The 27,488-nt window shown below is 43.7% G+C and overlaps 1 protein-coding gene across 2 annotated transcripts; it reads right to left on the reverse strand.

Moving 5' to 3' along the window:
* Nucleotides 1-1,702: 1,702 nt before the first annotated feature.
* Nucleotides 1,703-27,488, reverse strand: LOC132377467 (NACHT, LRR and PYD domains-containing protein 3-like). Of its 2 annotated transcripts, none has more exons than XM_059943743.1 (10): nt 27,361-27,488; nt 19,374-19,542; nt 15,450-15,543; nt 13,026-13,192; nt 9,629-9,800; nt 9,474-9,539; nt 4,010-5,747; nt 2,879-2,965; nt 2,582-2,749; nt 1,703-2,415 (listed from the first exon to the last, which is right to left on the reverse strand). In XM_059943743.1, exons 3-10 carry the CDS (start codon nt 15,457-15,459, stop codon nt 2,322-2,324), a joined length of 2,502 nt encoding a protein of 833 aa, XP_059799726.1. In that variant the 5' UTR covers nt 15,460-15,543; nt 19,374-19,542; nt 27,361-27,488; the 3' UTR covers nt 1,703-2,321. The 2 variants fall into 2 exon arrangements, with proteins under 2 accessions (XP_059799726.1, XP_059799727.1); XM_059943744.1 differs by having other exon boundaries at nt 15,450-15,562.

Consider the following 27,488-nt stretch of genomic DNA (forward strand, 5'->3'; position numbering starts at 1 on the left):
TTATATGGTTATAACACACTCCATCCCGGGATTGTATCCATGAACACCGCATGTTCCTTCGCCATAGATTCTGTTTGGGACAGTGGACATTGTAAGTCACCGTCTCACTCCATCCCTGGCGGCCACATTAACCAAGGCATATCCCATTTTAAATCGGTGTGTCCCTCCCTCTCCTCTGCTCACTTCTACCAAAGCCGTCACTCCCTCCCCAGCTGCCATTTCAAGTGAAGCGTCGACTATTTGAAGTCAACGTGTCCTTCACTCCTTCCCTGCGGCCATTTTATATCAGAACTTCACTCACTCCCATTAGATCTTTTTAAATCGACCCGTTACTCCCCCCACCTTCTCAACGTTCCACTGTCTCCATTGTGGTCATTTTACTCGGTGCGTCTCTCCCGCCCTGTTGGCCATTTGCTTTGTACATCACTCTCTCACTGTCGGCCATGGAATAACTGAATCACGGACTATTTCAAATCGGACCGCCACTGCCTCATACTTGTTATTGTGTTATTCCTGGCGTCCATTTTCTCTCGGTGCAAACCTCCCTCCCTGGTGAGCATTTTCAATGCGCAGGTCACTCACTCCCTGGTGACAATATTGTACCGGCGCTTCACTGATGATAATTTTATATTCCAGCTTTAATCTAGAATCTCATCTTCGATCAGGATATAACACCCTCCCCGGTGATTATTGTCAATCAGTGCGTCTTCCCCCCCTGTCGGCCATTTTAATTATGCCTGTCACTGCCACTCTCTTGTCAGCGTATCACTGCCTCCCACTTGTTCATGAAAAAAAGGTGAGCATGACCATCCTAATTTCGCCCATCGCTCCTTCCCTCGAGCTCATCGTCACACAGCCCATCACTTACTCCCTGGAGATAACTTTCAGTCAACCTTTTACTCCTTCCCCGATGACTATTCCAAATCCTTCTGTCGTTCCCTCCCTATCCCCTATGTTCAATCAGGACACAGGACAGTCCCGTTTTTGCAAAGTTATCGTCATCTTCGGTTTCATCCTGGGCTATATTTGAAACCCAGGAGTCAAAAGTATTGTTAACCGTTAGGGTTCTAATATCCGCTTGTACTCCCATATCCATTTTGCCTCTCTGATTCTCTTCAGCTCCGTGCAACCTGTATCTTTGCCCGCCACTCCTCTATTCCACTCCCCGTCTCTGACATCCGCAACATCGATTCAACTCATGTGTGTGGCGAATGGGGAGGGGTGGTGGGGTGTCTTTGTGCCAAACTGAACGCAATCTATAATCTGTAATCTCCTCTGTATTCTGTTTCAACACGAGGACATGGCTGATATATCTCACTCTGCAAAACCCTCTTCTCCATAACTCTGCAGGAGAAGGCGATATTGTGCAACGCAGAGAGTCCTTCAGTCTGTTCCTGACCCCTGACGTTTGGGATGGGACAGGGTGGAAGAAGCATCACCCTGTGTCTGATATTATAATCAATTTTAACTGTTGGCGACTGCCAGGAGTACACGCGAGGACGGAACCAGTCAGCTGGAGAGGGCTGGAGATGAAATCCCCGGTACCTAGACTCTGCAAGTCCGACCTCCCTCAGCCTGGAGCTAAGACGCTACCGCGCCATTGTGAGGAACTCCGACCCACTCTACCAGTGCACAGTGTGCGGGGGGCGGGGGGTAGAAGAAATCTCAAAAAAAAATCTCAAGCCAGACACCAAGACAGGAAGTTACTGCGGTTTATTGATTTCATTTTGACGAATGTAAACTAAACACTAAACGGTGTGTGAGCTGCTAAGTTGTGGAAATAAATAAACTGATACTGACTGACTCACAATCAAACACAATTACCTGACCAGCGTCGACGAGTGACCGGTTAATTGATCAGTCCCGTTTCTCATCGAGACTCTATATCAGGGAACCGCTGATTACAAATTGACACTTCAGGACCGCGTCCGAGATCGCTGCATGTCCAAGATCACTCCCGGGGAAGTTGTCAATTTAACATTATTATATCGGACAGTCTGTCGATGCTACCGTTCCGAGCCCAGAGACAGCAGTAGGATTCTCTTGCTGGACAATCCTGCCCCGGAAATCTGGAGTCGAAACCTGGGCTCTTGCCGTCTGTGTAATTCTTCGGAGTCTCATTTGGTGGAGCTCTCCAACCCGGGCCAGCGTCGGAAGCAGTGCCTCCAGACAGAAGGCGGAATTGTAACACCGCGGAAAAGTTCTGACGTTACAAAGCGCTCGGCTGGTGCCAGAAATTAAATCCGGAGAGCGGCAGTTAAAGGGGAGGGTCAGTGATCGGCCAAAATATTCCTATCCCGCAGCCAGGGATGTTCACACATTCACTTGTTCAGGAGCACTGTCAGTCCGGGAGTGTGTTCCTGCAGAGAGCTCAGTTTCCTCTTCCCGTTCACACTGAAATTATTCCCCGGTAGCCTGAAACAATTTGAAGAATAAAGATGTAATAAACAGGTTACACAACAGTGTCAGTAAGAAGGGACTGGGGGTAATGTTGCAAGAACACACACACAGACGAAAATCACCAGAAAACCCGCGGATCCTCTGACATTTCATCACATTGAACAATAATACAAACACTCACGCCATGAGCTCCAGATTCGGGAGGGTGCGTATGAGGCCGCGGAGAGAGGGGACAAATCGGTCTGTGAGAGAGTTTATTCCCAAATTTAGCTGCGTTAGTGGTAGGTTTGTACTGAGAGCGGAGACGAGATTCTTGGCTCCAGAATCGGTGAGACCGACCTCGATAAGCCTGGTGATGAGAGAGAGTGAGGCTGAAGGACTCAGTGAGACAGTTAAAATCTCCATTGTATATCAGTAACACAATTAGTAATCACATTAGTGTTCAGTCTCACACAACTTCCCACAGTCTGCTACTTACATTAGTTTCTGTATTTTACACTCCGGGTTCCTCAGAGCCGCAGACACCAGTTTCACTTCTGATTCTCTCAGGCTAATACCCGAAATGCTAAACACAAACAGACAAATTGATGAACAAAGTGATGTAAACTGTGGGTCTGAGAGAATTTCTCTCACTCGGATATTGCAGGAAACATTAAACCCTTCAGTAAATCACCGATCGACATTCCCATCAATGTCAATGTCTATTACTGCTCAGCTCCAGGGAACGTCGGTGTGACCCTGTAAAGTCCACATGTTCTGTCTCATGTCCTAATGATCTGAAAAGTGTTCCTGACGAGAGGTTCGGAATGGGCAGGGTTGAATGGTGGGAGAAAGTCCTACAGTGAGGAAGATTTGCGAATGTCAACATGGGAGATGGCGGAAGAGATCCCACCTGAGGAAAGAGGATGGGAAGACAGAACCAATCAGAGGAAGGATGATGGGGAACAAACATTCCCAAGGGAGGATGATGAATGAGGATGAGAAATCCCACAGGAGGATACGGATGGGAAAAGAGAATCCACAAGGCCAGAGGGTGGAGAAATAGATTGCACAGGAGAGTTTGGTCAAAAAGAGGCCCACAATCAGTAGAGGAGAGGTCCCCATCGGTCTGGGTATCTAGTAGTGAGCAAAATCGCACATCTGGAGTGATGGTGATAGGCACACACGGAGAAAGAAAGGTGCGGACAATCTCACAATGGTATTTCTTTCCTTCTCACAGAGACAGTCTACTGTCGGACTTTTGTCTGTAACTGCGAAGAGGGTGTGAACCTGCCCCACTTGCTTCAGTCAGTGTCGGTCTGGGTGTCAGTAACAGTGAGAAGGAACATTGTCAATGGACGTGTCACAGGCAGCGAGAAACGCAGTCATTCCTGTGATTTACTACAATTAAGCCAATGGCTGTTGATCACTGATCTGATTTAGTTTCCAACATTCCTTCACAAGGAACCTCAGAACCCTCACGTCTTTGGAGAATTACTTACATTTCAACTGGTCACTTTGTCATAATCCTGCATAATCTGATTTACAACTGTTTTACCCAAATTCCTTTACATTGAAACAACAGATTTCAACAGATTCACAGTTCAGAGTGAGAGATAAACCAATTTACCTCAAGTGCTGGCACTTGTGCAGCTCGGGTCCCAGCCGCTGGATTGCTCCACTTTGCATGTCGCAGTACCACAGATCGAGCCGTTTTATTGTATCACAGAGTCCGATGACATGAGACAGGACCTCGCAGTCAAACAGATTCAGTGGTATTTCACAGAATGAAAGTTGCCCCACAGATGCCAGTGCATCCTCAGCCAGCCCACGATTCCGAGCTTCAGACAGGTAATGCAAAGTGTTCAGAAGGCCGCTTTTAGCATTTTCACTCTGTGCGTTACCGCCCTGGCGCTCAACCTCCTCCTTCACCCAGTCAATCACCCGGCAGGTCGTTTCATGAGGAAATGGACCCAGAAACTCCTCCAGGCCCCGAGCTGTCATTGGAGAGGAGAGACCCGCAACAAAACGAAGAAATACTTTAAACCGCCCATCATGCCTCCTGTGGGCTTCAGTGAGGAAATTCAGGATATCCCCGGGATATGGATTCAGGAATTGCGCGACTGCAGCTACAAACTCTTGGATGGTGAGGTTTGGGAACGTGTACACCGCACATCCGGCAGAATCTTCTCTCTCCAAAAGCTCCATCAGGAACCCGGACAGGAACTGGGAAGGCTGCAGACCGTAGTTGATCAAATCTGCATCGGTAAACACAATCTTCTTCTCGGACACTCCTCTGAAGGCCAGCTGACCAAAGCTGAGTAACACATCACGGAGGTTCTCAATCTCGCGGCCGTGGTTTTCCAGGATGTTGTAAATGTAGTAGGAGTACAATTGGGTGATGGTCTTGGGAACTCGCTGCGGATCCCTGTCCCTTTGTGAAAAGAATATACCCAGTGTCAGAGCGAGTACCCAGCAGTAGTAAGGGTTGTAGCTCATGGTATACAGGATCTTGTTCTCCTTCACGTGTTTGAAAACAGCTTCCGCCACCGTTTGATCTTCAAAGTGCCTGATGAAATATTTTTTCATTTGTTCAGGAACAAATCCCAGTATTTCAGCCCGGACACTGATTTTCGCCTTTCTCAGTAAATGTAAAGAAGATGGGCGGGTGGTCACCAGCACTGAACACCCTGGCAGCAGCTTGCGTTGGATTAAACTGTACACAATGTCAGACACCTTGCACTTGAAATCCGGATCTGTGCATGTGTACCGAGGATCTGTCTCTCTGCGACTGCCAGTAAAATCGATTTGATCGTTGAATTCATCCAAGCCATCAAATATAAACAGTAATCCCTTTGGGTTTTCCCAGACCTCTCTCAAGATATTCCCAAAGTAAGGATATTGATCCAGAATTAGTTCCCTTAAATTTATTTGACAATTAATGGCGTTTAAATTCCGGAATTTGAAGCTGAAGACAAACTGGAATTGTTGCCATATTTCCCCCATAGCCCAGTCATAAACAATCTTTTGCACCATTGTAGTTTTTCCAATCCCGGAGACGCCAGCCACTACTGCCGAGCACCCAGATTTGTATTTACTCCGGGAAAAACTGCTATGGAATAATTGATCAGTCCGGATTTTTTCTAAATCTCTGCGGAGCTGTATTTCTCTACACTCCTCGTGGTCTCTGCCTCTTGCCAGCAGCTCATGTTCCACCAGTGTCCGATCTCGAAAAGTAGAAATTACCGTGAGCTCAACGTATCGATCAACCAGCAGTAAAACCTTCACCTTCTCCGTCATCAGGATCGTGTTCACTCCCAATGTTTCAGTTTGTGCCCGCAGAGTCTCCTTGTGTTTCCTTTGAACATCTTACATGGTAACAGAGAACATAGTCAACATGTTAAATGGCTCAACTGATAAAGAACTTTGTAACTGCATTTCAACATTGAGTGTTTGAGATTACATGAATTAATTTAATGCTTCCATGAATATTGTGACATGAAGTAAAGTTCCGCTTACAGACACCAGACCCGACAGAGGTGGATATCTCAACAATTGAATTGAATTGAATTGAAATTAATTGAATTGAATTGAATTTCGTTTTACCGTCACTTAGAAACTACAACTGCAATGCAGTTAAAAAAAAACGAAACAATGTTCCGCCAGAATGATATCAGAAAACCGACTACATCAGAAAATCCACATAACGTTTGGCAATCCCTAAATCCAGAATCTGGAGAAGATACTGCATATTAATATCGCGCTACCATCTTAGTGCGTTCTGATGCGGATCAGGAGATTATTGTATCCCAATGGTTCATCAGATGTAGAAATTTCACTTGTTGGGTGGATCTTGTATATAATAAGAACTTCTATTAACTAAGAGAGAGGGACAGTATTAAATGTTCTTTCTTAGTTAATCTTATAATATAACAGGTTTCTGCTTTTCATCTGCGTTTGAACTCTTCTCCATCGTTAAATCAGTTGTTCTTAAATTATTTTCATTGTCTAAAATGATTCTTTCTTTTCTTCTGTAAGTATTGTCTGGTCAGCTAAGTGAGTGCCCATTAGTTACGAGCAGCACGAAGTTACAATTTTATATATCAAATTGTTTTATGGCAATGAAGAACCAATAATAACATAGCAGGTGACCATTCTTTGGATTTATCATTGCTGAATTAAAGATGTCCTAGAGGCTAGTGGTACATTATTTCCCGCCTTCTGTATCTTCTTCCCCAGGGGAGTATGAGAAGAGAGAATGCCTGAGATGGTTTAGGGTACAGCAGCACGGCTTTGTGCGGGGGGAGCAGCGTCCTGCTACCTTGATGGAATTTTTCCAAGAGGTGGCTAAGGTGATAGATGAAGTTACACAGTGGGTATTGTCCGCTTGGATATTAGAGAGTGTTTGACAATGTCCCAGATGGGAGACTCATACAGAAAATCAAAATGTTTGCGAACGGTGGTGAATTGCCTTTTTAATTCATAATTGTCTTCCCCGTTGCAGACAGCTGGTAATGAGACTTAACCTGGCTGCAGTTCTTTGTCCGATGATTTTCCGCCGGGAACAACAATGGCATCTGCCATCTATACACGTATTTTTAAATTATAAATTACCTGAAATAAGTGTTGCTGGGAGGATCAGTAACTTTGCAGATGATACTAAGATTGGAGATATTGCGGATAGAGCAGGTTATAGCAAAGGAAACAGTAGGAAATAGACTACCTGTAGACATTTGTAGAAAGGAAATCTGGTGCTTTAACCTGTCAAAAATAAGGTGTTGCAAGTTCAAACGTAAAGAGTCAGTGTACTGTTCATGTTAAGAGCATTAATAGTGTTAACGAGCAGAGAGATATTGGGTTCCAACCTCATAGATCCACAAAAACGGATTCAAGGGCTGGTATGGAGTGTATATTTAAATCACAGAAAGATTCAAGTTGTAAAGAAGCCATGTCACTTGCTTGTCTTTATTAGTTCAGGATCTGTGTTCAAGAGTTATGTAACCGGTTTACAAAACTCAACGTAGGCTGAGAGTTCACCGTCCAAAGTGATGTCTTCCAGGCCAATTTTGCAGATTAGTCTTTACAACTACTTAGACAGGTTTGGAGAATGGGCAAAGTGCTTCATGGAATACAGAGTAGGAAAGTGTATGGTCATGTACTTTGCTAAAAGGCTAATGGAGTAGACCATTTTCTAAACGGGGACCACACACAGAAATCAGAGGTCAAAATTGAATTATGAGCTTTCGGGAGGGATTTCTAAATAATGATTTACAGATCGAGTTGTCGGCAAGGAAAGCATGTGCAATTTTAGCATTTTGTTTCGTGAGGGCGATAATCTAATTGCAAGGGTGTAACGCTGACTCATAAGGTATTGCTTTGGACCCTATTCCCAAATATGGGTATACTGGCATTGGACAGGACCGGCACGAGAATGATACCGGGAATAAAAGTGTAAACACATGAGAAGCGTTTTATTCTTAGAGTTTAGAAGAATAACGGGGTATCTCATTGAAGCGTATCGAAAATTGAAAGGCCTGGATAGGGTGAATGTGGATCAGATGGTTCCTATCGTAGAGGAGTCTAGGATCAGCAGACACAGCCTCAGATTAGAAGTACGTCCCTTTTGAACAGATTTTAGGAGAAATTTCTTTCCCCGGCGGGTGATGAATCTGTGAAAATATTGCCATAGACGGCTGAAGTAGAGAAGTCATTGGGTGTATTTAAATCACAGGTTGATAGGACCCTGATTAATAGGGGTGTCAAAGCTTACTGGGAAAAGGCAGCACAATGGGGCTGAAAGGAATTGTGGAGCAAATTCGATGAGCCGAATGACCCATTTCTGCTCCTTGGTATTCTGGTCTTGGACAGCATTTGGAGTATTGTATTCACTGCACATCTGCTAACTCTTGGAAGAATTGGGAGGGTGCAGAATGGGTTCACCAAGATGTCGCCTGGATTCGAGAGCATGTACTGCAAGGACAGGTTCGGTACCATGGTTTGTTTTCTCTTGGAGGTAGAGGAGAGGTCAAACAATAGTGTGCAAGTTTCAGAGAGGCAAAGTTAGCGAGGACAGTCTGTATTTTTTATTGTTTTTACGCTGGACCGATTTGTCTAATAGCAGAGGGCATTTGGTTAAAGTGAGATGGGGTACTTTTACATAACATGTGGGTAGATTTTCAGAGGGATGGATGCCTACAATGTACTGCCTGGGTCGTGTCGAAGGCGACTGTTATTGATGTCCCCAAGATATATATGAATGCGCCGGATATGGTCAATAATAAGAGAGGATACCAATTTGTTTTTTTTCTCTCTCTCTCTCTCTCTCTCTCTCTCTCTCTCTCTCTCTCTCTCTCTCTCTCTCTCTCTCTCTCTCTCTCTATCCCACACATAAGATTAAGAAAAGAATGGAAGGGTTGGGCATCGGACAACTTGAAAAATGATACCGCATTTGTATTCATGGGTGAAAAGGAAATGGCGGACATACTCTGTGGAAGTATGTATCTAGGCCCTACCCCCTCCTCTATCTCTATTACAGGGCTTCGGCCCTCTGTTCCCCCAATTCCTGATGAAGGGTCCCGTCCCGAAAGGTTTGCTACTCTTTTCTCACTGATGCTGCCTGACCTGCTGAGTTCTTCAAGCGTTGTGTACGTATTCTTCGATCCACAGCATCTGCAGTTATATTTTTGTGTTTTAACTCTGTGGAAGACACCAGCTGTATGGCCAAAATGTCAAGTGTATCAGAGGGCAGAAATGAGTGTCGTGCTCCTAGGAAGAATGAGGTGCTTTTGAGGCTGAAAGTTCTGAAGATAGAAAAGGCACCTGGGCAGGAAGCTGCAGTGTAACAGGTACTTGTCTGGGGCACATGGGGATTCCCAGAGTGTTCGGACCAGGAGTGAAGGATTCAGTCTAACCAACAACTGTATTAATAGAAAAAAATGCATTGTGGAATATTCAAGCTGCAACAAGAAATTCTCTGAATTGTTAATTTAATCCATAAATTGGCGAATAATTTACACTGAAATTTGATTCCCAGATTTTGCAAAGTCGCAGTCTAACATTTGAGATGTGATTTCAATGTGTATTTCATCACTCACCTATGAATTGAGTGGGTAACTCAGTTAACCCTTGGCCGATGTTCATGTATTCTTGTGGATCAGGACCTAAAAATAAGATAATGTAAACAGGGCTAATATAGTTAAAACTGTTTATGTCAATGTGCCTTTGTGCTCAGAGCGTGGGATTAACATACCGAGTTCCTCTATTTCTCTCAGTATTTTGTCCAACTTCGGTAACTCAGTCCTCCATGTCACAAAGGATTCCCACATCGCCCTCCGGGCCCCGGAGCCTTTTCCCATCACCAAACTGAGGAAGAGTGTGGAACTCTCTGCCCGGTTTCCCTTCTCTGTCAGTTCTGTGACTTTCTATAAAAGGAAACAATGAATTTATTGTGGAGCAGACAGACAGACATGGAGAATGTGGAGGAAAATATCCGTTCATGTCCCCAGTAGCTTGAGAATTGATGCAGTCACTGTGCTGCTGCTTCATTCTCCCTGGGTTCCGTCATTAACCGAGGAACAGTAACTGAAGAAAATTTCAATAGTGCGAAAGAATAAGGATTTACTGACACTTTGCAGTAAATTCAAAGTGATCATTTTCTTCGATCCGTCAATGGACAACAGTATATCAAAATGAAGTGACAAAAAGAACGGAAGACAGGAGAGAGAAAGAGCAAAAAAAAAATGGATGGCGGGCATTGCTAAATCGTGGCTGAAAGCGTGTCTTAATTAGGTGCTTACGTCCAAGGAAAAATATTGAATCGAAAGAATAGGCAGGTAGGTGAAAGTGTAGTGTTGACACAGCTGTCATGAAAAGTCCTTAGAAAGAGAGGATATCGGATTGGGCGATGCTAATGTTAAGAAACTACATATATAGTTACCCTGATGGATGCCCCTTAACCGTAGCTAGGATATGAGCTACAAATTATACTGTGAGACAATAGAGGCATTTAGAAAAGATCAATGTTAAAACAGACATGTGGAATTTCAATATGCAGTTGGCTTTGGAAAATCAGGTTGGTGGTAAATCCCACGTGAGACAATTTGAAAAATGCCTTTGAGATGGCTTTTGAGAGAAGCTTATGGTTGAGCCCACGATAGGAAAGGTGGATCCGCATTCTGTGTTATGTATTGCACCGGATTTAATAAAGGAGTTTAAGATAAATACACCCTTAAGAAATATTCATCATAAAATAACAAAACTCATCCATCTGTTTGAGAGGGAGAAGTTAAAGTTTACTGTATCATAGTGGAATAAAGGAATTACAGGTGAATAAGGGACGATCTGGGCAAAATTAAATCCTGAAATGATACTAGTAGGGACAATGGCAGAGCAGAAAGGGCTGGGGATTCTGGAAACCATTCAGAAGACGGAGGATAGATAATCCCAAAGAAGAAAATTTATTCCAAAAGGAGATTATCAAACGTGTCTGACGAGGAAGTGAATGCAGCACAAAAGCAAAGGAGGGGGCATAGAATATAACAAAACATGGTGGAAAGCTGGAGGATTGGAAAGCTTTTACTAACAAACAGAAGTCAACAAAAAAAGCCATAATTAGAGAAAATACGAAGGTATGCTGGTTAATGATATAAACTAGCTTAGCAAAATGTTCGTCTGATATATATGCTGTTTTGGAGAAAAATATTGATTTTTGAGTTCATGAAATATCAGCTTTGTGCGTGACAGTTTATATCTAGCTAATCACCCCCCACCCCCAGGAAGTTAACAGAAAAGTTGATGAATCAAAGAAATCCGGTGTTGTCTCTATGGACTTTAGCACGGCATGTGACAAACTACCGTATAGAAGGGTGGTCAAAAGGTTCAGTTGCTCAGAATTCAAGGTAAAGTGGTAAGCTGAATTAGACATTGGCTTTTTGGAAGAGGACAAAGAGTGGTTATAGACTGCTGCGTCTCTGACTGTCAGTTTGTAACTCGTTCAGTGCCACAGTGATCAGTGTTGGGTTTGCTGTTCTTTGTCATCAATATCAACGATCTGGATGAAAATGTAGATAAATGGATCAGAAACTTTGTGGATGACACCAAGAGTGAGGACGTGTAGCGGACAGTGAGGAAGACTACCGAAGCTTGCAGTGGTGTCTAAACCAGCTGAGAAATAGGCTGAAAATGGCCGATGAAATTTAATGCAGACAAGTGCGACGTGCTTGAAAGGACCAAGCAGGGCCGATCTTCTACAGTTACCGCTAGGGCACTGAGGAGTGTGTTAGAATAACATGATCTGGGAATACAGGTCCATAATTCATTAAACGTGGCTGCAAAATAGATTTATTGGAAAGAAAATATTTGGCACATTAGCCTTCATAAATGAAAATATTGAGTACAGGAGATGAACGTGTATAAGAAGTTAGTGAGGCTTAATCTGGAGTACTGTGCGCAGGTCCGGTCACCTACTTAGAGACAGATCTAAAGACGGTTGAAAGAATACAGAACAAATTAACAAGGCTGTTGCTGTGACTGGAGGACAAGATTTATAACAAAAGAGTGAACCAGTTAGGAATCTATGGCTTGGAACGCAGAAGATTGTGGAGAGATTTGATAGTGTTACACAGAATTGTGAGGGGTATAGTCCTGGTAAATGCAAGCAGACGTTTTGCACCAAAGTAAAGAAGTACCACAACAAGTTGTCTTCAGTAAATCATGAATGGTCCACAGTTCGATTGGTATATGAGTGGAAACTTCTTCACTCAGAGGGTGCTGAGAGCATGGGACGAGCTAGCAGCGCAAGTAGTACAAGCGGGTAAGAGAAGTCTGGATAGATAGATGAATGGTAAGGCTATAGAAAGCTATAGCACGGTACAAGCCAATGGCTTATAGGCAATTTAAGTAGTCCGAAATGGAATAGATTGGCCAAAGGGCCTGTTTCAGTGCTACACTTTACATGACAAGTCAACTATGCATTTTTCGGGAACTCGGATGAAGACTAGGCCAACTGTGGTTAGTAGGTTTCCCTTCCTGAAGTAAAGCAGTGAAGCCAGTTGGACCAATTTACAATCTAATAGTTTAATACTCATCCTGGATTAATGACCTCAGGTAAATTGGACCGACTGTCCTGATAAAATGCAAAATTAATTTTAGACTGAATGTCTGCTCAACAGACCTCTGCTCTTATATCACACTGTTAAATACAGAAGGTGTGAATACAATAGATTACACCAACAGACTCACAAGTGAAGTATTGCCTCACCTGGAAGGACTGTTTTGGGCCCTGAATGGTGGTAAGTGGGGAGGTCCGGGGACAGGTGTAGTATTCGAGCTTGCAGTGATTAGTGCCAGGTGGGACGTGTGGACCAGGCAGTCGCGGAAGGAACGATCCTTGCGAAAAAGCCGAGAGGAACAGAGAGGGAAAGGTGTGCTTCGTGGTGGGCTCCTGTTGAAGGTGGCGGAACTTGCGGTGGATAATGAGCAGGATCTGGAGGCTTGTGGGGTGACAGGTGAAGTCAAGTGGAACTCGGTCCCTGCAGTGGTGACGGGAGGTTGAGGTGAGGGCCGAAGTGCGGACAATGGGGGAATTTAATATTGATCACTATTCTCTCCAATACCAGCAGTTCGGTGACAAACACTAATACACTCACTTCATTTTCTTCTCTACTAAAATGTCCCTCCTTTGTCAACATCCAACCGAGTCTTTCAACGTTTTCTTCAATCGCTTGTTTGAGTCTGTCTCTGTAGAACTTTGTAAGTTGGTACAGTCGATATTCCTCCCCCTGTGCCAGGAGATCAGAAATGGTAAAATCTGGCCCTGTGAATACAGAAAGAGAAAAAAAAGACAAAACTCAAATAACCCACGTCTCCACCCCTCTCAGCCAGATCAAAGAAATCATGTCTTGAATGTTAGTGTTCACCTGCCTTCAGCCACTAAAATGGAATTAATCCCAATCTCCAACACTGTCTTTAAAACCGACCCAATAATGTGCTGGACATTATGTAACCAAAAGAACCATACTTTGTAGAAAGCTGTCTCTCTCACCATTCCACCCACTTACCTATTGAAGTTCAAGATAAGCAATAAATGTTGGGACTATCAATGATAGTCGCGTCCCAGAGACTGTCAATGATAGTCGCTTCTCAGAGATACTCTCCCCATTCTGGCTAATACATTCCTCTTAATGCGCATCCTGGAAATACTCTGTTATCTGGACAGCTGCATTTCCTCCAATACATATCCTGGACGTTCTGAGTGCAATGCAGACGAGACTGAGATTTGGGCTGGGACCGTGCTGATGAGTGTGAACTGCCCTTCCTGTTAGGTGACCATCACAGTACCCCTGTGACTGGACACATTCATTCGCAGAAGAGCGGGATAGTCACACTAATACAAATGACTGGATTCATAGTAGTTGAAAAAACGGATGATCAGGGTGTCCTGTGATACTGGACAATATGACTGCAATTATCTTCCACTAACAAATATCTCCCTGGGTCACTTACTGTCCAGTTGTCTATGTCACACACAGACTAGCCACGGGATTACACATGGACAGATCCGCTGGATCACACATTCTCCAATCGCTTTGTCACACAATGAGCAGTCCCCTTGAATACACACTGACCACTCCCTTGACACGGACATCATCCGATCATCTGGGTCACAGACTGACCATTACCTTGGGATTTATGATGTCCGGTTCCCTGGTTACCATCCTATCCCGCGCTGCTGATAGTTATGCAACAACTATCCAAGTCAATGGCAAAGTCTCGCTTAGAGAGCATTGTAGTAGTTACAGTTGCTAATCTATAGGATGTACGTGATTAAGCTGAGACCAGTATCGGACTGGACTGGGTGTTGTGTTTTGTGTTATACGAATCGGCTGGGACAGTTTGCCATGGAGCATGGGAGCTTGAATGGTGAGCTGATATTGGCACATAACATAAGCAGGGGTGCAGATAGGGTAGATGTTCATAGTCTTTTTCCCAGGGTAGGGGAGCCTAAGACTTGAGTGCTGAGATTTAAAAGGGACCGAAAGGACAGTCCTTCACGTGACCGCTCGTTAGCATACATTACGTGCAGCCAGACGAGGCTGCAAACACAAATAAAAGTGCGAATGTTGACAACAGGAAAAACGGGAGAAAAAGTCTTAAAGGTAAAATTGGGGAAAGCTGCAGGAAAATGGGCAAGCTCATAATTTTGATCAGTATGAAACAGATGGGCCGAAGGGCCGGTTTCCACACTGTTTTTTTTTTAATCCACCTAGTATCAAAGAGTTTGGCACAATCAGAATGCCGACAGGGGACATAGTCATTGATTATACCGGGTTTCCCCATCAGAGGTCCTGGGAAATTAAATTCAGGTAGCAGATCGTCTGATATTCGTCCACAGCTCAGATATTCATTGGGGTATTAAAACACTGAAGCAGACCACATATTTATCTACAAAATTCTGTCTCCTGATCCTCGGCTATACTCAACACTAGCGATGTTTTTGGCTCGGCTACAAAAAACAGATTTCTGAAACTCCCCTCATTTTCTTTGCACAGCAGCCAAGAAAAAAACAGAGGAAACTTGATAGCTCTTCCAAAACCTGAAATGCTATCTTACGACAGAATCTCTGAAATCCTGGAAAGGTTCCTACCATCTGGCGTTGAGTTTTATAAATGGAAGTTGGAAAAGTTTTACACATCAGGACCTATCTAGTGGTGAAACAGACACTGACTCTGGATATTTTCAGTGCCCACAAGACCGCTGTCACATTCCTGTCCGGGTTTCACTCACAACCACATGATTCAGAGTCTCCTGCTCCTTTCAATCAGGTGAAGCTTTGCATGGTGAACGAAGTGATTCGACCATTATCTGCGTCAGGTCCCTGCGCTGAAACTTTTAGATAGATCAATTACTCAAAGCTGCTTTACCAGTTAGATCAACGACCCTGCTCAGAAGCATAGAAACTTAGCTTGATGAAACTTTTCTGTGCCCTGTTAACATCTGTGTAAGTTTCTTCATCTGAACTATAGTGCAGCAACAGGAAAGAAGTTTAATTATAAGGATCCCAGTGAACATACCTGTAGCCATTCTGATTCTGACTGACGATTGTTGATTAGTGTCTTGTTTTCACTTTGCTTTCAGTGCAGGAAAGCTCCACCCGCTGGTGATGCTCTGAATTACACACAACAAGCTGAGTCAAAGAGAGTACAATTACTTTGCAAATATGACAGTATCTCCATCCTCTGTATCAGATCAGCAGTTGGCTTAGGTACTAAACATTCACCATTAACGTGAACTTCCACACAATGTCTGTCTGCCTGCCTATTCCACTGATAAATAAACAGAAAAATAGGGCACAGTTACAGACCCTTCAGTTGAACGAGACAATGTTGTCCACAGTACCCCCCGAGACCAACTCAATTTGCTGTAATAGGCCCATTTCCTCTGGCCTCTCCAGTCCATCTTTTTTTCTAGAATAATTCAATCGTGCCTGCCTTATCCGCTTCTTCTGGCAGTTCTATCCACATCACCATCAGCCTCGGCATGAAACTGTTGCTGCTCACGTTGGTTTTGCAATCTATTTACCACTCTCCTGCCCATTCTTATACTCAATAAGCAACGATAACCTGCACTGTGAGCAGTATATACTAATTTTGTGTCTTCCGCAAACTTACTTGTCAAGCTTGTGCATTCGTATTTAAATCATTGTTTTAAATTACAATGTGTGTCAATGACTTGAACTGTGGGATTAATGTATGTGTGGCTAAATTTGCCGAAGATACAAGTATAGGTGGAGGAGCGGGTCGTGTTCAGGAAACAGAGAGACTGCAGCGAGGCTTAGATAACTTACGGAAATGGGTAAGAAGTGGCAAATGAAATACAATGCTAGGAAGTGTATGGAAGAAGTAAATGGGCGGACTTATTACTTAGATGAGGATAGAATTCAAAATGCAGAGATGAAAAGGGACTTGTGAGTCCTTGTGCAAGTTAACCTGCAGGTTGCGTTGGTAGTAAAGAAGGCGAATCCAATTTCGACACGCTTTTGTGGAGGTACAGCATAGAAGAGCAGGGATGAGATGCTGAGGCTCTATAAAGCACACGGGAGACCACATTTAGCGTATTCTGTGCAGTTCTGTGATCCTTATGTTAGAAAAGATATACTGATATTGGAGAGGGGTCAGAATGAAAGAGTTACTGTAGGAGGAACGTTTGACAGCTCTTGGGCTGTATTTCCTGGAGCTCAGGAGAATGAGGGGGATCTCAGAGACACATTACGCATGTCAAAAGGCCTGAACTGAATAGATACGGCAAAGTTATATCCTATGGCATTTTACTCTAAGACAAGAGGGCACAACTTCAGGATTGAAAGACGTCCTTTTAGTACTGAGATCTGGAGAAATTACTTTACTCAGAGGGTGGTAAATGTGTGGAAAGTGTATGGGGGAAAGACAGGGATGTGGGGATGTCAAGGAAGAATTGGATAAGTCAATGACTTAATGGCGGACAGGACTCGAGGGACGAATGGGGTACTTATAAAATAGTGACTATTACAGGTTCCAACATGTAGCTTTGCGGAACCCGCCTCCATTCAGAGTAGAAACTTTCAACGACTAATCTAAATGCATCTAACTTTCTCTCTGCGGACCGCATGGGACCTTATCTTCCAGACGAAGCTGCCATGTGCACCTTTTCAAAGGCTATACTGGAGTTCAATGTACAACATCCACTCCCCCACCCTTATTGACAATCATCTTCAAAAATCTTATGAAGTCTTGCTGAACACGACTTTCCATGCACAATACCATAGTGACTCCTGATCAGACTCTGTCGATCCAAATGTTGGTACATTATCTCTGGCATCTTTCCTATTTCTCAATTCCCCATCAAAAAAACAAAAAAAAAAAAAAAAAAAATTGGCAACCCGTTGTAAGATTATGCTTCTCCAAAGTTTCAACATTTCTGTCCTCAAATATCCGTTTCAAGAGTTTGTCCACCACCGACGTGTTACTAATCTTGCGGCCAGAGGCGACACAAAGGTCACTTTCAATGCCTCTGAAAGCTCCTACACCACTTCCTGTAGTAAAGTGTTGTACATTGGAATCTTCAACAGCACCCCTTTTTTAATCTTGTCGTACTCCGGTGTTAACGTCACAATCATAGTCCATGCCTTTGGTAACTTTGAATGAAAGCATTCACTAAGCACCTCAGCTACCAACTCATCTTCCAGGCATGTCTCCATCTTTGCAACTAAGTATTCCTTCTCTCAATCTATTCATCCTCCTCTTCTTCACCCACGTGTAGAACGCTTTTGGCCATTCCTTCATCCCATCTGACAAGTACCTCTCAAGTCCCCTTCGAACTAGAAATACCTTCTTAAGCTCCTTCATAGCTAAACTATAATTCTCTGGATCCCTGCATGAATATTGTTTCCGCAACCTGAATGATTTTCTTTTTACTCTTGCTTAAATGTCCTCATCTCTTGCGAGCCACGGTTCGTTTATATAAGTATTCTTTCCCACTATGTGGAACAACATCATTACCTAGTACTAGATATTGTATGCATATTCTCCAATTGACCCATCCGCACACTAAGTCAGGAATCCTTCCTGGACGCACAACACATTCTACCACATTGACACATTTTGGAATAAGGAGGTGGGATTAACATCAGAAAAGTTGAGGTCAACATTGATAACAACCTTGTTGCTTTTGCACCTTTCCAAACATTGTTAAGTGATCTGCTCCTTAATATACTAGTGGCTTTGTGGGAGGCCTCCCAGAATGATAGTGCACTTCCCGTTCTGACTTTCACCCACACGGATTCTGTCGATGGTCCCTACATGATCTCCCCCACTTCCATAGCCGTGATATGATCTCTAATTAGCAATGACAATTGACCCCTTTTCAACTCACTCCATGTGCATTCTGAAACAACTAAACCCTGGAACATCGAACAGCCAATCCTGCCGTTGTAACATTCAAATCTGTGTAATGGCGATAACATGCACCATCCATGCACTATAACATGTTGGAAGTTACTCATTTTTAATATTGTATTGAATAAAACATATTTCAACCCTCCCAACTAACTACGCGTGTCGCAACCACGGATTCGGCAAATACCCTAGTGAGGAAGCACGTTTCAGCCAATTATGTCATTGTGACAGTATTTAACTCCATTCCTTCCGTCGTAATATTTGTTGTGACTTGACAGATTTAGTTAAAGGCTCTGTTTAGCCCAGTCTTTATTGTTTTCCATTCCCATTAACACTGTCTGCATTGAAGTTTGTGAAATATCGACCCGCTTCAGTGTTTCTTACTCCAAAAACTGGGCCATATCCAATACCGGTGGTGACTAACCCATGCCTTTGGTACAGGGTAAAATTGGAACATAACTTCATTCCAATATCTATTTCTGCTTAATTAAAGGTTCATACGTTCTGACAATTGATTTAGGCGAAAAGAACTTGATGAGGCCAGGGTATGTAAATGTATATTATTGACTTGCTTTTGCTTATGAAGACTAAATGAAATGTGGTGCTGGTCGTTTGGCTTCATATGGCTGGGTACTTAGCAGAGGCTTGCACAACGCTATACTCGAGGAGAAATATATAATTGCAGTTTACAATAGCCAGAGGAATTAGTATCATGTTCCTGTAATTCCTGGTAATTCCGCATTCCCGCAACCACTAAAGCGCTAAGCACTGGGGGCATCTTATAAAGGGAAGAAATGGTCGATGCATTTTGAGATGATCATGATGTAACACAGCCAAGCAGGGAAAAGTCTGAACTCAAAAAATGCCAGAGTTTGAATTGAGCAAACGCTGTGAGGGAATGGAAGTGAGTTTGAAGAGCTGGGATGCTGACAACACATTAACAGTTCTAGAGTAATTAGAGCTTGGTCTGATTTAGGCATAACTTGTACTTCTGTGCTTATTCAGTCACACCCTAACAACGTCCTAACATCCTTGGTACAGAAATGTGATGTCTGAAGGACTCACCAAACTATCTTCCGACTGAATCAAAGGAAACCCCGAGTCAGATGGGTTCTCTCCGGATGGTGCTCTCTGTCCCCGGGCTGTTCAATGTTTGCTGTTCCCTCGTCTTCAATTGTGGTTCTCTTCCAGCCGTGGGTTTTTCTTCCAATAAGTCTCTCAACGAAAGCCTAAACTGATCCAGAGAAATAATGAACCATGTTAACAGTAAAAACGAGCATAACAAATTAAACTCATTGAAATTTCAATCCTGAACGCATATATAATGATCCGAGTGATGAAAGATGTAACCGTCTCTAAAACTTTACAAAGCCTGATATAGGGATACAAAGAAAAAACACACACAAAATGCTGAAGGAACACACCTGGCCAGGAAACATCTGTATGTTGACTATACTCTCTTCCATAGATGCTGTATGGCCTGCTGAGAACCTGCAGTATTTTGTGTGTGTTGCTTGGATTTCATGTACCTTAAGGTGTTCTCTTGTTTCTGATGGGATACACATACAGTGGATCAGTAATGGTATCAGTTACAAGTATATAGGCGTAGAATTAGGTGATTCGGTCATCCTTGTCTGCTTCATAGTCAATCATGGGGGATGTTTGTTTTCAAAGATGTTTCTTCTCTAAGTTGAAGATTATCGAAAAATGCGCAGAAGTTGCCTCGCAGGTAGATAGGGTAGTTAAGAAAGCTTATGGAGGGTTAGATTTCATAAGTTGAGAAAAGAACTTAAGAGTCCCAGAGTAATAAGTCCCAGGGCTTTACTTTTTGGAGTGAAGGATAATGAGTGGAGACATGATAGAGGCATACCAGATATTCAAAGAAAAAAAAAAGACAGAGTGGACAGGCTGTGCCTCTTCCCCAGGGCACCACTGTTCAATACAAAAGGAGATGGCTTTAAGATAAAGGGAGGAAAGTTCAAGCGGCATATTAGAGGAACGTTTATTTACTCAGAGAGTGGTTGGTGCGTGGAATGCACTGCCTGAGTCAGTGGTGGTTGCAGATACACTAGTGAAGTGAAGTTTAGCAGACTACTAGACATGTGTATGGAAGAATATAAGGTGGAGGGTTATGGGGCAGGGTTTATGGGTTGGCACAACATTGTGGGGAGAATGGCCTGTACTGTGCTGTATGGTTCTATGTTCAAAAGCTATAGTCTTGCTTCCCTGCTATAATGCTCGACCTACTTAGCAATCCAGAACATGAATATACCCAACTATAGCCTCCACCACTCTCTCTGGCATCAAATTCCACAGATCAACCAACATTAGCTGAAGTAATTGCCTTCTTGTCATTTTTAAAGTGACTATTCTGAAGCTGCACTCTCAGATCCCAGATACTCAGTCTAATCGAGGCTGCCACTCCATTCCCACTGCATCCAGATTTGTTGTTATTCAGTCGATGTAAATAATCACCTCCCCACCCACCACCCCCCAACCACCATTCCTGTGAACTCCACTGAACACAAGCCCAGGGTCATCAAAAGCTCCACATGCATGAAGTTTATCATTCTTCAGCTTATTCCTGTGAGCCTTGTTAGCATCAAATCTACTGAACACATTTCCATGGGTAACTGGTAATGTGGTTCCAGGATAATTTACAGGGGAAAGCTATGGCGTCTTAAATGTTCTACTTTCACAAAACGAGAGCTTGTGCACTGCTCCATGTCCAACCGATTTAAAGTGTTCCTGAATGAATGTAATAAACTGAAACTGGAATTATAGAAACACACAACAGGTAAGGTACAGCTATGGGGAGAGGAACAAATTTAATGATTCGGTGTCCTAACCTTCCGTCCGAATGGTTCATATATTATTCAGGTTTAAGTGGAAATAATGGGTTGTTCTCTTTAGAGCAGAAGGGACTGGCGGGAGATGTGATAGAGCTTTATATGTTCATGAAAAACAATAGATAGTCTAGGCAGAGTGTATCTTTTTGCTGTTTGGAAATCTCTAATACCAGAGGGAATGCATTGAAGGTGTGAGGGAGGAGATGCCGTTGTTTTACCGTGGGTTTCTTGCCATTTCCCATTCACAAACTTTGGTGAAGCTGAACCCTAATCACGCTCTGCCGGGACTGGGGCTCCGGCTGGGTCACCAGTCTGTAGATTGTGAGAGGATGCCTGAAATCATCCCTGTAAACCTCGTCTGGACCCTCTCCAGATACACCTCAGCGGAACAAGCCTAGTCACTGGCAGCCAACCAGAAAGAGATTCTTTTATTGCCACTCGTTGCCTCCTACCTCTCAGTCAATGCTCTACCTAGGTCAGTAACTTCCCTGTAATACCTTAACTTGGCAGGCAGGCTCATGCATGGCACCTTGCTAAAGGTCTTCTGAAAATACAAGTACACAATAACCACTGCAGTTCCTTTCTCTATCCTGCTTGTAATGAACTGTAAGAATTCCAAGTTTCGACAGGCGTGATTTTCCCTGACGGAACCCATGCTGAATTTGTATTATCTCGTCCTGTGGCACCAGCACAGCATCCTTTGCGATTGACATTGTTACATCTAACGTTTTTCTCAAACACTGAGTTCAAGATAACTGGTCTATACTTTCCTTTTTACTTCCTTTTTTTGCTGTTTTGGACTTCAGCGTTTCTCTAGCATCTATCTGGAGCACATTTGATCAACATCTTATTGCTGTGTGCGATCTAGCCCAGCACAATACGCTGTGGTGTTTCCCGCAGTGTTGCAGGAACAGAATATCAAATTGTAAAGTGGGAAATCCTGGATACTCAGTACATCTGTGAAATCAAAAATTGTGGAAATCCCTGTATCAGACCTGGGACTGTCCCAGTTGCCGCCGATCTGCTGGGCGTTTCGAACGTTTTCTCCTTATTTTACATCAAACTTCCTGTAACTGCATATTGTTTTCTCCTCCTTTTCATCCACAGATGGTAACTTATTGCGAAATGTCTGCAACACCGCAAACTGAGCAAATGCCACCCCACCCCCTCCGATTTGTTAGTTCTGAGTTCATCCCGACCCTGTTTAATACACGCCATTTTCAATGCTCGCAGTCGCCTTCCCTCCTACTGTCACTCTGTTGCATTTACTCCTGAGGACACTGTCTTTACGCTGAGGGGCGGTGACCACAGAGCGATAAAATGTGCAACACTTGCTGCAGCTCTTGCTGTTGCCCTGGAAATGGAGGAAGCGGCTCAACGAAAATAACCAAAAAGGAAATAACAAACTCAGCATCAGATTCTTTGTGTTTCATTATGATACTGCAGCCATTTTGTAACGGTGAAACTAAAATTGAAATCGCCGTTTTTACACTGCCAAGTGTTCTGTTCAATTAAACCTCAGGTAGTCCTAGTTATCAAAAAAAAAAGAAAAAAAAAACAATCCTAGAAAAGATGCAAAACAAAACTTCAGAATAAAGACAAAGTTTGAAAGAGATATTGCTGAAATATATCATTGCGGCAATGTGATACTGGCTGGACAGACGCTGAACTAGGTGATTGATGTATATCATTGAGGTGTTGGAATACAGACTGAACAGAGGTTGAACAAAATGGTTGATGTGTATCACTGAGGTGATGGGTTACAAGCTGAACAGAGGTTGAACCAGATGGGCAGGAGACGAGCAGATGGACCCAGATCCGAGAAGGGGATCAAGCGTGATCTCTGATGGACTTCTCGCAATACACAGATCCTGAAAGAGTAGTACGCACTAGTAGGTAATAAATAATAAAATCCGGCAGCAGCAGTTTTTATTTATTTTTATGCACGGATAGTATCTGTTCGCAAAATGTTCGGGACAACCCATTCCGACCCTGGCGTAGCACATTCCAAACAGTCTATCCTCACAGCATCCTTTCCTCCTACTATCACTCTGTTGCATTTGCACCTGATGCCACTGTGTCTACGCTAAAAGGCAGCGACTACAGAGCAATAAACATATGCAACACCTTTTGCAGCTCTGGCGGGCCGTTACCTGGAAACGGAGGAAGTGGCTCACCAAATATAACAGTGAAAGAAAATAACAATCACAATATAAAAAGCTGTCAGTTTCGGTAGGACAAAGATTAAAATTGCAACCATTTTGTAATGCTAAAGCTGAAATTGTAATATCTGATTTGACCCTGCCTCGTGCTATATTCAATTAAAGCTCTGGTAGTTCTTGCTAACAAAGGAAAATTAAAAAAAAAAAACAATAAAACACACACACACAAAAGAAAACAAATAAAACTGTAACGGTTCCTTGGAAATTCAATGAAGTAATTGGTGAACGAGAACAGTTTACAATGAAGAGTTAGGTCAAAAGAAAGATTGCTGATACTTATCATTGAGGTATCTTAAAATGACAAGGCTAGAACAGATAATAAGGAATTTGGCAAACGCCCTTTGCTCCTTACCAAACCTGATCAAAGCGTCATGGAATATATCCGATCATGATACTTCCCGCCTCCGTACGGCTACTGGTCTGCTCATGACTACATGAAACAGCAGAGAACAATACAGAAATAGGCCGCCCCACCTAGTATGGGTACAGTACCTCCCCCAATCGCAGGCCTCTGCAGAGTGTGGTGCGGACAGCCCAGCGCATCTGTAGTTGTGAAATTCTCTTGATTCAGGACATTTACAAGGTCAGGTGTGTAAAAAGGGCCCAGGTGTGTAAAAAGAGTCAGCCCAGCCACACTCTATTCCAGCAGCTACCATCCGAGAAACGGTACTGCAGCATAAAAGCCAGCAGCAGCAGGGTCCGGGAGGGCTTCTTTCACCAGGCCATCAGACTAAATAACTCACGCTTATTTGAGTGTACTCTATATTTATGTACTGTTCAAGTTATTGTAGGTTATTATAAATTACTTTGATTGCACATTTCACATTTTTACCGAGAAGTAACGTAAAGATTTTTTTACTCCTCATGTATGTGAAGGGTGTAAGAAATCAATTCAATTTAGTTCCATTCAATTCAAACTTGCTAATCGCGCCATGTACGTCCATATACAAATCAATGGCATGAATAATGAATTACAGAGGTCCCGACACTGACACACACTGCGCACTTGCCACAGGCCTCCATTTGCTAAATCCATCTTCAGTCATCACCCTCTGATACTTGTTCTCGAGCCCGGTGTGAATCCACCTCGCCAGCTCCCCGTGAATCCCACGTGACCGAAACTTCCCGATCAGCTGCCATGCGGGATCTTGTTACAGACTTTTCTAAAGTTCAGATGAACGACATCAGATGAACTGCCCAACTTCACCTATCTCCCTAGTTAAATCTTAGGTAACTCCAAAATACTTGACAGATATGATGTCCTATGGGCAGGGTTGACGGTCATTTCTCCATAACCAATGCCCAAACGCCCGAGACTTCAGCTTCACTGCAGACTGAGAAAATTCCGATCCCAGCTGTGGTATTGCCAACCTGGACAGAACCCCGTATACTGCCAGTTCCATATCATCAGAGTCACCAGCACAATATTATCACCCACACAAAAACGCATTGGTACCGGCAATTTGCCGTGGCTTTCCTGCTATTTCCGATTCTCAAACTAAGGTGGAATTGAAACCAAAGGACCCTCTGCCGGGGCCGCTGTTCCGGCTGTTTCCCCGGTTTCCATAGAAGATACGGTTACCTTTCTGCCTGCCCCCAGCAGCTAAACCGAGCACATTTGATCTCAATCTTCCTGCTGTGTGAGATCTTGCCCAGCACAGCTCCCTGCCATGTTTTCTGCGGTGTAGCAGGAACAAAATGTAAAATTATCAGGTAGAAAATTCTGGGATCGCAGTACATCAGACTACATCTCTGACAGGACAAATGGTGGAAGACCCAGTTCCAAAACTGAGACTGTTCAAGATGCTGCCGATCTGCTAAGCGTCTCCAGTATTTTCTCATCCTGACTTAAAATTTCCTGCAACTGTAGTATTTTAGATCCACTTCATTTTAATGCACTGATAGAAACTGATTGCCACCCTAAACTATAAATCCCACCCCACTCCAACCACTTTGTTAGTTATAAGTTCCTTCTGACCCTGGGGTAATTCATCCCATGCAGCATCTTCCCTCCCGCTGTCGCTCTGTTGAAGGTGTTCCTGAGGCCACTCTCCATGCACTAAGAGGCGGTGACCACAGAGCGATAAAAAGTGCAACACTTGCTGCAGCTCCGACTGGCTGTTACCCTGGGAACTGAGGAAGTGGCTCACCAAAAATAACTGAGAAAGGAAATAACAAACTCACCATCAGATGCCATGAGCTACATTATGACAAAGATAAACACTGCAGCCATTTTGTAACGGTGAAACTAAAATTGAAATTGCTGTTTTTACCATGTCACGTGCTGTGTTCATTTAAAGCTCTGGTAATCGGAGTTATCAAACAAAAATCAATCCTGGAAAAATACAAAACAAAACTTCATAACGAAGACAAAGCTGGAAAGAGAGATTGCTGAAATACATCATTGCAGCAATGGGATACAGACTAGTCAGAGGTAAAGAAAGATGGTGGATATATATCATTGAGGTGGTGAGATGCAGGTTGTGCAGAGTTTGAACAAGATGATTGATATATATCGTTCAGGTGGTGGTGTAGAGGCTGGACAGAAGTTGTCCCATGTGGGAAGGGGATGAGCCGGAGGACAAAGATGGGAGAAGTGGATCAAGGATGATCTCCCGCTATACACAGATACTGAAAGAATATTACGCACTGATAGATAGTTGACTCCAATATAAAAAAACCAGAACAAACAATACGAACTTTGGTATATGCCCTTTTCTACTCTACACATGTATCAATGCACCGGAGAGAGTACCCCATCCCGATTCTTATATTCTTCACACGGCTACTGCTCTTCCTTTAACTCAATGAAATAGCAGCGAACTGTGAACCCTGCTGACTACATCATAGAAACCAACCACCCCCCATGGATTCTGTCTAGACTTTCCACTGCCTCAGTAAAACAGCCAACATATTGAAAGATCCGCCCAACCCTGAACGTTCTCACTTCTCACCCTCCCATAGGGGCGAAGAAAAAATAAAACAGAAACATGCCAACGGGTCAAGGAGGGTGTCCATTCGGCACTTAGAAGCGAACAGCGTGATGAGTGGACTCCTGACCTCACAGTCTAAATCGATGTGACCTTGCACCACATATTTACCTGCACTGCACTTTCTCTGTAACCAGAATGATTTGTTTCACCACAATGTACTGATGCAATGTATTGATCTGTATGGAGAATACCAGAGACACGATTCTCACTCTACCACTGCACATGGAAAGCAAAAAAATAATTCCCCACTTCAATCGTGTGGAAATATTCGACAGCCCTGGTTACTCCTTTGGAAATTCCGGAGGGAGTGTACAACTTTCCCAGAAACAAGACTTAACTCTCGCATTAACAAGGCCAGATATCGGGAAACACTGTCAGCATTTCGGCAAGTCGTAGTCATGGAGAGAAGATGGAAATAATCTTCCCAGTCCCCCGAGAGGACGTGAGAGAATTGGATCTCACAGTCCTGTCGGCACGGGGGAAAATTGCATCCTCTTATTCACGTACTGCAGTGTCCCGAGGGTGCGATTACTCTGCTTAACCCTCTCTATCTGAAAAAAACACAACGGCCGAACGGCCGTTTCCAGTGTGCTGGAAATATGTACAACAATTATCGACCTCAGGCATCGATTCAGCTGAAGTTTGGATCGGCTACTGAGCCGGATAATTGAGGTGAAGGCCCCAACTACAACTGTACGGATGGATTTAGTTCCGGCATCACCAACTCATACCGCCCCTGGGACCCGAGCAAGAGGGATTGAGCGGCATCTCATCTCAGACTGTTCGGTGTGAAGGTCCCACAACCCGGACCGACCCGGGTAGGATGTGTCCAGGAAAGGGGACGAGGCCGCCAGTTCGAGGAAGTTAACGGGACTCACTGCCCAACATCAGGTCTACCCCACCCCCCCACCCTCGAGATCGGTCTCATTACCCAGCGATGGGAAATTGTCCGTCTCGATCACCGTTCGTGACCGGCCACAATACTCACCCATGAGAATTTGATCAATTTGCCCCACAGACAGTGATCCGACCAACGGCTCCCCGCCGACGATCTGCTTCAAAACAGAAAGGAAAGAAATCCACCGCCTTTTTGTGTACTGGAGAGCGGGGCGGTTC

The sequence above is a fragment of the Hypanus sabinus genome, chromosome 18 (assembly GCF_030144855.1).
Source record: "Hypanus sabinus isolate sHypSab1 chromosome 18, sHypSab1.hap1, whole genome shotgun sequence".
Classification (NCBI taxonomy): Eukaryota; Metazoa; Chordata; class Chondrichthyes; order Myliobatiformes; family Dasyatidae; genus Hypanus; species Hypanus sabinus.

What these genes read in the sequence shown, in the direction of transcription:
- LOC132377467 (XM_059943743.1), bottom strand. An exon ending in GAGAGAAATAGAGGAACTCG is followed by an intron (nt 9,540 to 9,628) that starts GTATGTTAATCC and finishes TCTTATTTTTAG; the next exon opens with GTCCTGATCCACAAGAATAC. An exon ending in CCGAATCTGGAGCTCATGGC is followed by an intron (nt 2,416 to 2,581) that starts GTGAGTGTTTGT and finishes AAATTGTTTCAG; the next exon opens with GCTACCGGGGAATAATTTCA.